At 38.6% G+C, this 14,729-nt stretch overlaps 1 protein-coding gene across 2 annotated transcripts in view; it reads left to right on the plus strand.

The window, feature by feature from the left end:
• Window positions 1-1,290: 1,290 nt before the first annotated feature.
• Window positions 1,291-14,729, plus strand: part of coro2ba (coronin, actin binding protein, 2Ba) — a 78,964-nt gene continuing 65,525 nt past the window's right edge. The window contains exons 1-2 of one of the 2 annotated variants that reach the window (XM_088333624.1): window positions 1,291-1,483; window positions 12,018-12,135. In XM_088333624.1, coding sequence (XP_088189750.1) covers window positions 12,121-12,135 — 15 coding nt within the window. In that variant the 5' untranslated portion in view covers window positions 1,291-1,483; window positions 12,018-12,120. Of the gene's footprint in view, window positions 1,484-11,844; window positions 12,136-14,729 lie in introns of those variants that run through there. The other variant, XM_088333625.1, reaches the window with a different exon arrangement.

Below are 14,729 nucleotides of genomic sequence, written 5' to 3' on the forward strand. Positions count from 1 at the left end.
TTTTATTTATTTTTTTTTCATTTGAACCTTTCATATTTTATTATAGTTTATGTGCCTTTTTTTACTTTGCGGGACAAGAATATCAGCTTGCATCGCAGTTTTGAACTACATGAAACAAAGACTGCCATATTCCATGTGCCAGAAACAAGTAAAGCCTTTCAAAAACATATTCAAGGTGATGTAGCATGTGAGCTGTTTTCAAAACAAACTCAAATAAATACCTTTAAAGGACTCGGTGTTCTTGACAAGATTAAATGCAAGTACCTGATGAATTAAAAAAAGGTATGTTTAAAGAGAAAAAATACCCCTTAAATCCACATATTATATTTTCATTTAGATTTCAAATATCTAAATGATTTAAACTGTACACAGTAAAAATCAGTGATTGTAAGTTCCAGATTTGGAACCTGGAAAAATCGTTTGTTGGTCTTGCTGGTATCTCGAAACCCAGATACAATTCTTTGTTACTGTTCGTTCTTTTCCTTCTTGCTTCCGAGCAACGACACCACCAGGGCGGCGATGCCTACAGTGGCAATGGTTAGCACCCCTGCGACGACAGCGGCCTCTCCAGCTTTACGCACCTGTCGGGATTGAGGCTGGCCATAGCGGAGCGCGGTGGCAAAGTGTTCGCAGTTTCTCCTTATATACATACATATATATATATACATATACATATATATACATATATATATATATATATATATATATATATATATATATATATATATATATATATATATATATATATATATATATATATATATATATATATATATATATACATACATATATATATATATATATATATATATATATATATATATATATATATATATATATATATATATATATATACATACATATATATATATATATATATATATATATATATATATATATATATATATATATATATATATATATATATATATATACATACATATATATATATATATATATATATATATATATATATATATATATATATATATATATATATATATATATATATATATATATATATATATATATATATATATAATTTCTAATCTTTTTTGGGTTTGAACATTTTTTATTGACACTTTTAATGTTCACGTTTGTTGTGGCAAAGATTTGGTACAGGCCAACAGAAAACGTCAATTCACAGATTGCGTAATCTGTGCTCCACTCTGAATCACAATATTCAGATTCGCGTCACGTTCGTGATCAATGATGACAAAAATTATGATTAAAGGTAATAGGTTACGATGCATATTCGTTCTCGAACGTCATTTTTTAGCACCGGAAAATTCCCAATAACAGTTTAGGTATGAAAGTTGGTGTGTTTTTATGCAATGTTCATGTTCTGGTTGCAATTTCATATTTGATGTTGGAAAACGATTTCGGACGATGAAAAGTACATCGCAGTGACAGGAATAAAGCGCATTTGTCGCGCATGACAATCGAAGCAGCCCTGCAAAAGATGCCTGGGAATGGGAGAAAGGTGGGATTTATTTTTCTTACTCTATGCAGTAACACTATTAGACCACAAGACAGCAGCAGAGTTTAGTTATCGTGTGGGTTTTAAAGGTTCACAATGTGAAACTGGTTTATTATATTACTGCATTTTAACCAGGGTTGGGTAGGGTTACTTTAACTGGATTACTTTCAATTACTTTTGGATTACTCCAACACCAAATACGCTAATAAAAGACAAAAGAAACTAAATATGAATGAAATTACTCAATTTTGTGCAGGCTTGGGGAGTAACGGAATACATGGAACGGCAAAAATGATGTTGGCAAGCTGTTTGGATTTATTTTCATTTTGATTCTGTCGCATTTTACGTTAGTTTTGCCGGAGATCAACGAGATCAAAGCCAGGAGAGAAAGCTTACCGCGTGTTGTGATTCATCATTTTATTCATATTTCGTTTCTTTTGTCTTTTATTAGCATATTTGGTATTGGAGTAATCCAAAAGTAATTGAAAGTAATCCCGTTAAAGTAACCCTACCCAACCCTGATTTCAACTATTAGGAAATGCATACCTGCCATCCCTAATTAAAAATTAAAATTAAAAGAAAACTATAGGTTTTTTAAATTTAAACAAAATTTGATATCCAAAAGCTGAATTAATTTGAAGCGAGACTAAGTCTCTGTCTGTGCATGAACCGCTCCGATGATCAAAATTGATTTCCGTTTTGGTACAAATTTGCCACTTTGAAATACAATTTATTCTTGAGAGAGATTGGATGTCTCACTTTAAAATAGACCACTTTTCAATGTCAAATTATTGGTAGGCAGAGGTGGGTGGAGTTGCCAAAAAATGTACTCAAGTAAAAGTACAGTACTCTAGCCTCAAGTCAAGTCAAGTCAAGTCACATTTATTTATATAGCCCTTAATCACAAAAATGGAAAAGGACTGCACAGGATTACAATGACACAATTACCTGATCTTAAACCAACATTCAGAATAATATTAATCAAGTAGAAATAAAAGTATTCACCCAAACACTTACTTGAGTAAAAGTAAAAAAGTACTCGGTGAAAAAATGACTCAAGGACTGAGTAACTGTAGCAACATCGTATTTATTGATTTTTTCAAAACACAGATCATGTTATCTAATGATCAAAGTCCATCCAATCAACAAATACATCTCATCTCATCTCATTAGCCGTACCGCTTATCCTCATTAGGGTCGCGGGGGTGCTGGAGCCCATCCCAGCAATCATCGGGCAGTGGGCAGGGGACACCCTGAACTGGTTGCCAGCCAATCGCAGGGCACACGGGGACAGACAACTCACTCGCTCATTCACACCTAGGGACAATTTGGACCGGCCAATTCACCTGAAATGCATGTTTTTGGAATGTGGGAGGAAACCGGAGTGCCCGGAGGAAACCCACGCAAGCACGGGGAGAACATACAAACTCCGCACAGGAAGTCTGGAGCTGGATTTGAACCCACGACAGGTTCCCATGACATGAACTGTGCCGCACAAGCGCTAACCACTGCGCCGCCGTGCTGCCTCAACAAATACATATCACTTAAAATTAGATTAAAATATGCAACGTAAATTAATGTGCTTTAATAAACAAAAAGTGAAAATAGTATAAAACAAATAAATAAATGAAGCACATGTAGCACATTTAAAGCCCCAATACTTAACAGGCTCTGCAAGCAGAACAAGTTAGCAGGTGAACTCGAACTAAGGAGACAATGAATATTGTAGCTGGTGTTCAGGGTTGGGTAGGGTTACTTTAACTGGATTACTTTCAATTACTTTTGGATTACTCCAATACCAAATATGCTAATAAAAGACAAAATAAACTAAATATGAATAAAATGACTAAATTTTGTGCAGGCTTGGGGAGTAATGGAATTCATGGAAGGGCAAAAATGATGTTGGCAAGCTGTTTGGATTTATTTTCATTTTGTTTCTGTCGCATTTTATGTTAGTTTTGCCAGAGATCAAAGCCAGGAGAGAAAGCTTACCACGTGTGGTGAGTCATCAATTCATATTTAGTTTCTTTTGTCTTTTATTAGCATATTTGGTATTGGAGTAATCCAAAAGTAATTGAAAGTAATCAAGTTAAAGTAACCCTACCCAACCCTGCTGGTGTTTGGCACCCTTTTTAAGCATGCTTTAGATGTGAGGCCAGGGGTGTTCCTCATCTTCTGGGTTTTCATAGTCAGTATTACTAAGCAAAATTTTCCATCTGTTTCAACCGTAAACAAAATTTCCCCCGCTGAGGTTGAATATGGTCACGTGACGAGGCTGCGACGTATGATTGGTTAAACATGGTAGAGCGTGGCGTGTCAGGACCAGAACGGAGACAGAACCCACTTGCGTTACGTTTCTTTCAGTTTTATTGGAAGAAAGGAAAGGGTTGCACCTACACAAGGGGATCGCTGGTCGCAGGAAGCAGGTCGCTCTGAACGCGGAAGTGGGACTTCCGTGGCAAGCGATGGCAGTGTCGGGAATGGAAAAACGGGTCAGTAGCCGAGACAGGAGAGCAAAAAACGTGGTTGGGATCAGAAAAGAGTCAAAAGCCAGAAGAGGAGAGTAGACGTGGTCAGGATCAAAAAGCGGGTCGAAGCCGTGGAACAGAAAAAGGTGTGAGTCAGGGTCGAAAAAAGCTTGCCTAGAGTAAACTGAGGTTCGCAGACAGACTGACCACAGATGACAGAAAGGAGGGGGTTTAAATAGGGACAGGGAGCCAATCAGAGTCCGAGGCAGTTGGCGCCAAATGAGTGGGCACAGGTTCTTCGCATCATGACATGGCGGAGTTCTCCGTCAAAATAAATGCGCCTTAGCAGAGACAGACAGACGCGTACTTACATGGAGGGGATTTATTAAGTAACGATGTAACGACTTCAATGTTGCCTAATGTAGCAGAGTAAAAGTCCCGTTTTTTTTTAACAAATTTACTCAAGCAAAAGTAAAAGTATAGGGATTCAAGAATACTTCTAGAAGTACAACATTTCCCAAAACTTACTCAAGTAAATGTAACTGAGTAAATGTAGTCCTTGTAAATGTACTACTACCCTCTTCTGGTGGTAGGTGATACTGCTGTTTTTTATCAATCCGATCAACTAAATACAGAATAGTCTCAACCGATACCGATCCAATTCTGAAACTTTTTGCATGGAAATCTCATGATCATTGAATAACTGAACTTCTCCCCCTCGAGAGACTTCATAATTACTAAAAACATCTAAAAATATCTATGTTTTATCGATTAACTACAATGCAACCTTTTAACTGTACGAAGATTATATAAATATTTGTATTACACCCGTTTCAGAACCAAGAACCAACAACAAATATAACAACTTATCACACTATCCATCCACGTCAATCGTGGCCTTCCTCTTGGTCTCCTTCCATTGACTTCTGCTCTGTAGATCCTCTTCAACATTCGCTCCTCATCCATCCTCTCCACGTGTCCAAACCAACCGAGTCCTCTCTTATCTACATGCTTGCTCAGTTCCACTACTACTCCTGTTCTGTCTCTCACAATTTCATTTCTCAATCCATCCAATATTGTCACTTCTAACATACTCCTCAAACACTTCATCTCAAAAACATTTAAATTCCTTCTCAAATCTGCGTTCAGGCTCCAAGTCTCTGCACCATACGACACGGTCTGCACAATCACACTCTCATACAGTCCTCTCTTAACATCCATACTCATACTCTTATACCTGTCAAGCTCCAGGGCTCCATGCCCTTAAAAACTGTCGTATTTTCCCTTACAAAATACAAAATAATCTTAAACCATTTTTTTTCAAACGTGTTTATTTATGTAGTTGAACATGTTATATTGTACATGTGTTTCGTTATATCATATATATTGTTAATTAACATTTTGTTGTGAGATACTGGGTTGCTCGACATGAATGAGGTTTATTATAAAAAAAAGTTCAAAAATTAAGTCGCTTGGACGTTCACTGTAGATGTAAAAATACATGCAAATATAATTAAGTAGAATTTTCCTATTGAAATTATGAATTCATTTTCTGCATTAAATTATTGTTGGTAATATACTGATTAAAGGGATAACCACAAACCTGTCTTTTATCATTTTCTCCTTTTATACAGGGAGTGCAGAATTATTAGGCAAATGAGTATTTTGACCACATCATCCTCTTTATGCATGTTGTCTTACTCCAAGCTGTATAGGCTCGAAAGCCTACTACCAATTAAGCATATCAGGTGATGTGCATCTCTGTAATGAGAAGGGGTGTGGTCTAATGACATCAACACCCTATATCAGGTGTGCATAATTATTAGGCAACTTCCTTTCCTTTGGCAAAATGGGTCATAAGAGGGACTTGACAGGCTCTGAAAAGTCAAAAATAATGAGATATCTTGCAGAAGGATGCAGCACTCTTAAAATTGCCAAGCTTCTGAAGCGTGATCATCGAACAATCAAGCGTTACATTCAAAAATAGTCAACAGGGTCGCAAGAAGCAAGTAGAAAAACCAAGGCGCAAAATAACTGCCCGTGAACTGAGAAAAGTCAAGCGTACAGCTGCCAAGATGCCACTTGCCACCAGTTTTGCCATATTTCAGAGCTGCAACATCACTGGAGTGCCCAAAAGCACAAGGTGTGCAATACTCAGAGACATGGCCAAGGTAAGAAAGGCTGAAAAACGACCACCACTGAACAAGACACACAAGCTGAAACGTCAAGACTGGGCCAAGAAAAATCTCAAGACGGATTTTTCTAAGGTTTTATGGACTGATGAAATGAGAGTGAGTCTTGATGGGCCAGATGGATGGGCCCGTGGCTGGATCGGTAAAGGGCAGAGAGCTCCAGTCCGCCTCAGACGCCAGCAAGGTGGAGGTGGGGTACTGGTATGGGCTGGTATCATCAAAGATGAGCTTGTGGGGCCTTTTCGGGTTAAGGATGGACTCAAGCTCAACTCCCAGTCCTACTGCCAGTTTCTGGAAGACACCTTCTTCAAGCAGTGGTACAGGAAGAAGTCCGCATCCTTCAAGAAAAACATGATTTTCATGCAGGACAACGCTCCATCACACGCATCCAAGTACTCCACAGCGTGGCTGGCAAGAAAGGGTCTAAAAGAAGAAAAACTAATGACATGGCCTCCTTGTTCACCTGATCTGAACCCCATAGAGAACCTGTGGTCCCTCATCAAATGTGAGATTTACAAGGAGGGAAAACAGTACACCTCTCTGAACAGTGTCTGGGAGGCTGTGGTTGCTGCTGCACGCAATGTTGATCGTGAACAGATCAAAGCACTGACAGAATCCATGGATGGCAGGCTTTTGAGTGTCCTTGCAAAGAAAGGTGGCTATATTGGTCACTGATTTGTTTTTGTTTTGTTTTTGAATGTCAGAAATGTATATTTGTGAATGTTGAGCTGTTATATTGGTTTCCCTGATGAAAATAAATAATTGAAATGGGTATACATTTGTTTTTTGTTAAGTTGCCTAATAATTATGCACAGTAATAGTCACCTGCACACACAGATATCCTCCTAAAATAGCTAAAACTAAAAAAGCCCCACTCCAACTTCCAAAGTATTCAGCTTTGATATTAATGAGACTTTTGGGTTCATTAAGAACATGGTTGTTGTTCAATAATAAAATTAATCCTCAAAAATACAACTTGCCTAATAATTCTGCACTCCCTGTACTTCCTTTTTTTCTTAACTTTTTTATACAATATAATAATTCGTAATATATCTATCCGTTTGAGAGCCGGCTCTCTTTAATGAGTTGAGCCGAAAAATCCGGTTCTCTAAAAAGAGACTGACTTCCTTTCACTACACAACTGCCACGGAATGATGCATGATGGGAAATCCCCAGGCGGTAGACCAGAGGTTTGGGAACCTATGGCTCGCGAGCCATATATGGCTCTTTCTATGAGTATCTGTGGCTCAGAGACAAATTTGATTGCATGCAAAATTTCTCCTTCTTGTTCAAAACTTGAGTTGTTTATCCTATTCAGGTACACGCAAGGCCAAACCAGAGCTAAATAATGAGGTATTACTTTGCAGTATATATAGGGCACGTTTTTCACTACGATTTACAGTCAAGGTGTCACACAAAAAAAAAAAGGGGGGGGGGGGACTCGTTTTGGCTGTACAACGCTAAAGAATTCTTCATATAAAAGTTCACTATATAATCTGTGTTCAGTGTTCAGATACCTTATGATGAATCCACAGAACTGAAAATACGCCAAAACACCGGAAGAGAACTTAGTCATTTGATTGGGTGAGTGGGAGGGATGGGTGGAGCTATGCAAAAAGTGCAAGCACTCCCTCCCATCTCTCGCCCTATGCCGTCTGCGGCAAAAGTGAGCTCATCAGGCTCCCTATTTGCAGAATGTTGTGACGTTTTTACACAATAACTGCTTGCATCTGGTTTTGAAACCAATATGTATGAAAAAAGGGTCAAAAGGAGTTTAACCGATCTTGAGTAATTGCAAGAAAGAGACAAGTTTAAAGTGGTGTGTTTGTTGATTTTGGGACAGGGGCCCTGGCATTCTCTTTTCATAATTTTTATCAAATCATCAAAAATAAATGTGCTGAAGACTAAGCTTTTGTCTGGGGCGCGGGTTTAGCAATTTAGTAAATTTGTCTCATAATATATGGTGTGGCTCTTTCCCCAAAATAAAATTAATATTTTTTGCTTTTATGGCTCTTTGAGTCAAAAAGGTTCCCGACCCCTGCGGTAGACGCATGCGCACAGTAGCTTCAAACCGCTCGCTTCGTTTGCAACGATACCGAGATAGAGGCTACCGCGGCGAACTCGTTTGACTTGATTGATTTGCCGTTTGGTCATAGTCGGTGTATACCGGATGGTACCCATAATTGACAAATTTGCGTTTTTCCGTACAGATCTTCTTGTACGTCGTACACGTCTTAAAATGCATAATAAACGTACTTTGTACGGCAAAAACGTACAGGTTGACAGGCATGTACTCTTTTTATTCATCACTTTCCCTTTTTTCCATTAACTACTAGTAAACATGTATTTTCGAAATAACATTGTTGTTCCCCCACCAAGACGTCCTTGGGGATACTATTGTTCTTCATAGGACATGCTGGTGTACTTACTGTTCCTCAAACAGAACAAAGGAAATAATAATGTGGTAGAGAGTTGAACAACAATAAGTGAAACACACATACAAAGAGAAGCTTTTCTTGCAATTCCGAAAATATCACAATGTCAGCTTTTTTTTTTTGTCTGAATTCGCAAGAGAAACAAAATTCACGAACGAACACGACAATGGATTTTATATTCTATAAACAGATAGTGTTGGCAAATCCATTCACTGGCAACTTGCTTCATTGTGTGAATATGGAAAGCATCCAAAAATATTCTAGTCACGACCCAGAATGGAATCTCGGACCCAATTGCGTTCGTTTTAAAGGAATCTTTATTGGATTGAGCTGACAGAGCTGGCTTTGGAAGCCGATGGTTGTCGGTCGCTAGCAGCGTTGGACGGAACGGCAGTTCCGTGACAGGTAGGCAGAATCAATACGTCTTAGCGGTGATAGGTTGGTCGTTTTGGTTGTAACATTTCTCAGAATTCACTGTGTGAATATAACTTGTTTTTATATTCCTAAATATAAAAACAATCTTTCACACACACACACACACACACACACACACACACACACACACACACACACACACACACACACACACACACACACACACACATGAAGTAACGGTTCAATAATCAGTCTAATTGCATCTCTTGTACGTTTATCAGTTTTGTACTCTTTTATTTTGAAGTTGCATTTCCGGTGTATTTACCTGTTTCCTGTGTGACTAAAGTTAACTAGACACACGGGGGCGCGCAGTGTGGCCGCAGCCCTGGTCGGGGCGAGAGGTGATGGCCCCGATGGGTCACCAGACAGAGCTAATAAATTTATTTACCTTAATGCTTGTTTTTATTTGTTTAATTCTGCCAACATAGAGTTTATATAAGTTTTGGCTTTATCAGGCGGGCAGGTCGATGACTAGGTCAGGAGAGTAGATCGTAAACGCGGGGCAGAAACAGGTCGGAACCGAAGGCAGGAATCCAAACAGGAGAGTAGTCTTTGGTACTTGGTAATCTGGCGAAACACACAGGAACACAGAAGTACGGTCTGACGTCCTTCTCTGGGCGCTGACCGCTTAAGAAGAGAACGTCAGCCAATCAGAGAGCGCGCTCCAGCGCGCCAAACGATTGCCACAGGTGTCTTCACTTTGGCAATCAGGACAATTCTCTCATTTTGGTGCTTGAGATACATTGACAAAATGGTACAGACGCTACTTACAAACATTCGAGTTACAAACAAACCGGTAGATACGATCATTTTTTTCTGGATGTCGAAAAATATCCAGACATTGCTGTAAATTAGATTTTGTATTGTGTGCACCATTTTCTGAGTACAGGACAGTACTGTAGTGCTTCTTTCTGCCGCTACTGGCGTGTTGCGCAGTGACAGGTCACCCAGCATCCACCCCCAATAAGAAATCCGCTTCCACTTCCTAGTTCGGCTGTAAACATTCTATACTGTATCTCCAGCCTGCTAAGAACATTGACATTTTTATTGTTTAATATCTCGTGCATCCATTCAATAGGGTTGGTGTAAAGTGTAAAGAAGAGGAGAGCCGTTTCTTTGGAAATGAAAGTGGAATAAGGAAGATTGATGCGGTTGAGATAATGGTTGGATCGCTTTTTTTCCGCCACTTTCTTCCACAGAGGAGGACCTCTTAAAGCGCATCTTCCAAAAGTAAGTTAAACTTCACTTTATTTATCTTTATAGAGCATATTATTTTATTATTTTTTTTTTTTTTTAGTACAAAACAACACAGGTTACTTATATAAGCCTTAAACATACTTATTCAAACCTTAAACACACAAAATATAGCACTGAAGCAACTTACGAACAAATTCAACTTACGACCAATCGTCTTTGAGCCTCGATCGTATCGTAATCCCGATTGTAAGTAAGGCAAACAAAATATAAACATTTTAGGCTGCTCCCAATCGACATCTCAGTTTTCTTGGTGTTCCCAAAAGATTTCAGTTTTGGTGTTGTTTTATTAAACAAAATGACTTAATATTCAGTTGGGCAAAAAAAGACAACAAAAAACGGGTTGTTTTGTAAGTTGTGGATGTTTTTCATGTTATTCTTTAACAGAATGACAAAACACAACCTTTGTAAAATGTTTCCGTGTCAGTTAAAAACTACAACAACTTTTATCAGATGTACCCTTGACCCCATTCAAAGCACTACTACCGCTACTACTACTAGTTCTATTAATACTACTACTTTACTGCCGCTACTAAAACTACTACTACAGTACTATTAGTATTAAAACTATTTTTTTACTGGACTTTAATAAACCCAAAAAAAATTCCTCTCAAAAAGCAAAAAAATATATTGCTATATTTTTAACATTTTTCCCCAAAACACTACTACTAATACTATGACTACTACTACTACTACTACTACTACGAATGCTACTACTGCATTCGACCACTGACACCTCTAAAACTACCAATACTACTCCTACCGTGACCAATACTACTACTGAGACTACTACTACAACTAATACTACCATTACTAATACAGACGCTGCCCTACTTACGGACGTTTCGGACGATCGTTCCTAAGTTGAATTTGTTCGTAAGTTGCTTCAGTGCTATATTTTGTATGTTTAAGGTTTATATGAGAATGTTTAAGGCTTGTATAAGTAACCTGTAATTTTTTGTACTGAAAAATAAACATTTCATAAAACAATATGCTCTATAAAGATAAATAAAGTTAAGTTTAATTTACTTTAGGAACATGAGCTTCAAGAGTTAGGCCCTTTTCCTCAGTGGTAGAAAGTGGCCGAAAAAAAGCGATCTAACCGTTTTCTCAACCGCATCAAGCTTCCTTATTCCGCTTTCAATTTAAATGAAACGGCTCGCCTCTTTACACTTTACACTAACTATAACGAATAGATGCACGATATATTAAACCATAAAAATATCAAAGTTCTTAGCGCGCTGGAGATACAGTATAGTATGTTTACACACGAATCAGGAAGTAGAAGCAGGATTTTTTTTTTTTCGGGGTGGATGCTGGGTGACCTCTCACCTACCTCAGTGATAGACAGTGGCTGAAAAAAAGTGAAAAAAACCCCAACAAAAAACGGGTTGTTTTGTAAATTGTGGACGTTTTTCATGTTATTCTTTAACATAATTGCACCATTGGCGGGCCTGAACCGTTTGTGAGCCAAAAGAGCTGACTCTCTTTAGTGAGCCGAGCCGAAAAAGCCGGTTCTTAAAAAAGAGACGAAATTCCCATCACTAGTTTCCCGGCTTGTATGTGCGGATGGGAGGAGTTCGTCCTGCAGGTTGCGGCCAAGCTTTTCTCTCCGTAACCAACTGGCTCACAAAGCTAGTCAGGGCTTCATTGCAGCTTCAATCAGCCTTTCCGTGCTAAACCAGCCCGCCCCCTCTTCTTTTCTTACACTCTTTCTCTCTTTCCCTCTCCATCTATCTCTGTGCATCTGTAGCAAGCAGAGCTGCCTTCCTCTCCTCCTCATCACTCCTCCACTCCTGCAGCATCGATCTCTGTTTGAACGGGACACTGGCCTGCAGCTCAGCAACTGATTCTGCATGACTGTCACAAAGGTAAGAGATGTTTTGTGGCTCACTTTTCGGATTTCATGTCTCCCATTTGATGAGATTTAAGTAAAGTGCAGGGTGATTAGTTTTTAACATGTTTTTTGTGTCTGTTTGCATAAAAAAAAACATTAGTTTGGGTCTAGGGAAACATCACAGACTATACATTGTTTCTTCTAATTGCATACCTCTTATTAATAATCGGGATTCCCTTTCTTAAGCGATAGTAAATATTACAAACAGCGCGGGACCTATTTACTCACAGCAATACATACTGTAACCATGCAGAATGAAAACAAAGGTTGTGTAAACAAATGTATATTATTTATTAAATAAGCAACACATATCATTTGTTTAGCATCTTAGTTCTTTCCCCATTTGCAGTAAATCCAATGTTGCCTATTATACTGTATTTGTCAGGACCAGAACGGAAACAGGACCCAATTGTGTTATGTTTCTCACAAGTTTTATTGAAGGAAAGAGGATGGGCTGCGTCCACGATCTGTTCGCTGGACGCAGGAAGCAAGTCGCTCTTTTGTACTCGGATTGGGATCCGAAAACGGAAGTGGATCTTCCCTAGCGAGCGATGGCGGTGTCAGGGACGGCAAAACTGGTCGGTACCCGGGACTGGGAGAGCAAGGCGTGGTCAGGGTTGGAAACCAGAACGGGAGAGTAGAGGTAGTCGGGGACAAAAAGAGGTCATAAGCCGGGACGGGAGAGCAGACGTGGTCAGGATCAAAACGGGTCGTAGCCGGAGACAGACGGGAGCAAAAACAGGACAGGTGGGAGTCAGGGTTGAAAATGGTTTGCCTAGTATTCACTGAGGTTCGGAGATGGACTGACAACAGGGGACGGACAGGGCTGGGTTCAAATAGCGACAGGGAGCCAATCAGAACCCGCGGCAGTTGGCGCCAAATGAGCAGGCACAGCTGAGTCACATCAGTAATCATGACAGTATCAAAAAAGTTCCTGTACAAAAAAAAATGTACAGCGTATACTATTTGAAATGATCAAAAAATAGATAAAATAACTGGAAAAATGTATTAGTATGAACATGTGTTAGAATCCAGGTATTTGTTATATGTGAGAGAAGCAGTTGTATTTGTTTGCATGCTTGTATAGTTTTTTTCTTCTCATTTTTTTTCCATTTTCACCTCTAGAGTGATCCACTTGATTTCTTGGTCAAACTTGTTTTTGCCTTAAAGAGTAAAACATTTTTCTGGGAAAGCTGCTGAGTCCGCAAAACGAATCATCATTTTTGGTCAGTTTTCCTATCTGGGGTACCTACCTGACTTCCTGCAAATGATGGTGTTGATATTCAATGCCGTTCAGGCCTCGGAGAGTGTAATGTCCTGGAAAATATGCTGAGTCAACGAATCAAACAAACCAAGTCAGCCTTTTTTGGGACATTTTTCACATCTGGTGTGAACCCTGCGAAGGATAGTGGTCATATCTTAACTCATTCTCCTTTCTTGGATGGACAGACACACAAACACAAAGTCAAAATAATACAGATGTGTTAAATCCTAAACGAAAACCTTTGTAAAATGTTTCTGTGTCAGTTAAAAACTACAACAACTTTTATCAGATGTGCCCTTGACCCCCTTCAAATCACTACTACCGCTACTACTACTAGTTCTATTAATACTACTACTTTACTGCCGCTACTAAAACTACTACTGCCACTACTACTACAACTACTACAGTACTACTAGTATTAAGACTATTTTTTTACTGGACTTTAATAAACAAAAATTCTTGGGGTTCCTATTCTTATTCTCAAAAAGCAAAAAAAATATATTGTTATATTTTTAACATTTTCCTCAAAACACTACTACTAATACTACGACTACTACTACTACTACTACTACTACTACTACTACGACTACTACTACGACTACTACGACTACTCTGACTACTACTACTACTACCACTACTACTACTACTACTACTACTACTACTACTACTACTACTACTACTACTACTACTACTACTGATACCTCTAAAACTACCAATACTACTGCTCCCGTGACCAATACTACTACTGACACTACTACTACAACTAATACTACCATTATTAATACAGCCGCTGCCCTACTTACGAACGTTTCGGACGATCGTTCCTAAGTTGAATTTGTTCGTAAGTTGCTTCAGTGCTATATTTTTTATGTTTACGGTTTATATAAGTATGTTTAAGGCTTGTATAAGTAACCTGTTTTGTTTTGTACTGAAAAATAAACATTTCATAAAATATGCTCTATAAGAATAACTAACATTATCGGTAAGTTGAATTTACTTTAGGAAGATGAGCTTCAAGAGTTAGGCCCTTTCCTCAGTGGTAGAAAGTGGCCGAAAAAAAAGCGATCTAACCGTTTTCTCAACCGCATCAAGCTTCCTTATTCCGCTTTCAATTTAAATGAAACGGCTCGCCTCTTCTTTACACTTTACACTAACCATAACGAATGAATGCACGATATATTAAACCATAGAAATATCAAAGTTCTTAGCGCGCTGGAGATACAGTATGGTATGTTTACACACGAATCAGGAAGTAGAAGCAGGATTTTTTCTTCGGGGTGGATGCTGGGTGACCTCTCACAGCA

This window comes from Urocampus carinirostris, chromosome 4 (assembly GCF_059441175.1).
Source record: "Urocampus carinirostris isolate Australia breed hairy pipefish chromosome 4, RoL_Ucar_1.0, whole genome shotgun sequence".
Classification (NCBI taxonomy): domain Eukaryota; kingdom Metazoa; phylum Chordata; class Actinopteri; order Syngnathiformes; family Syngnathidae; genus Urocampus; species Urocampus carinirostris.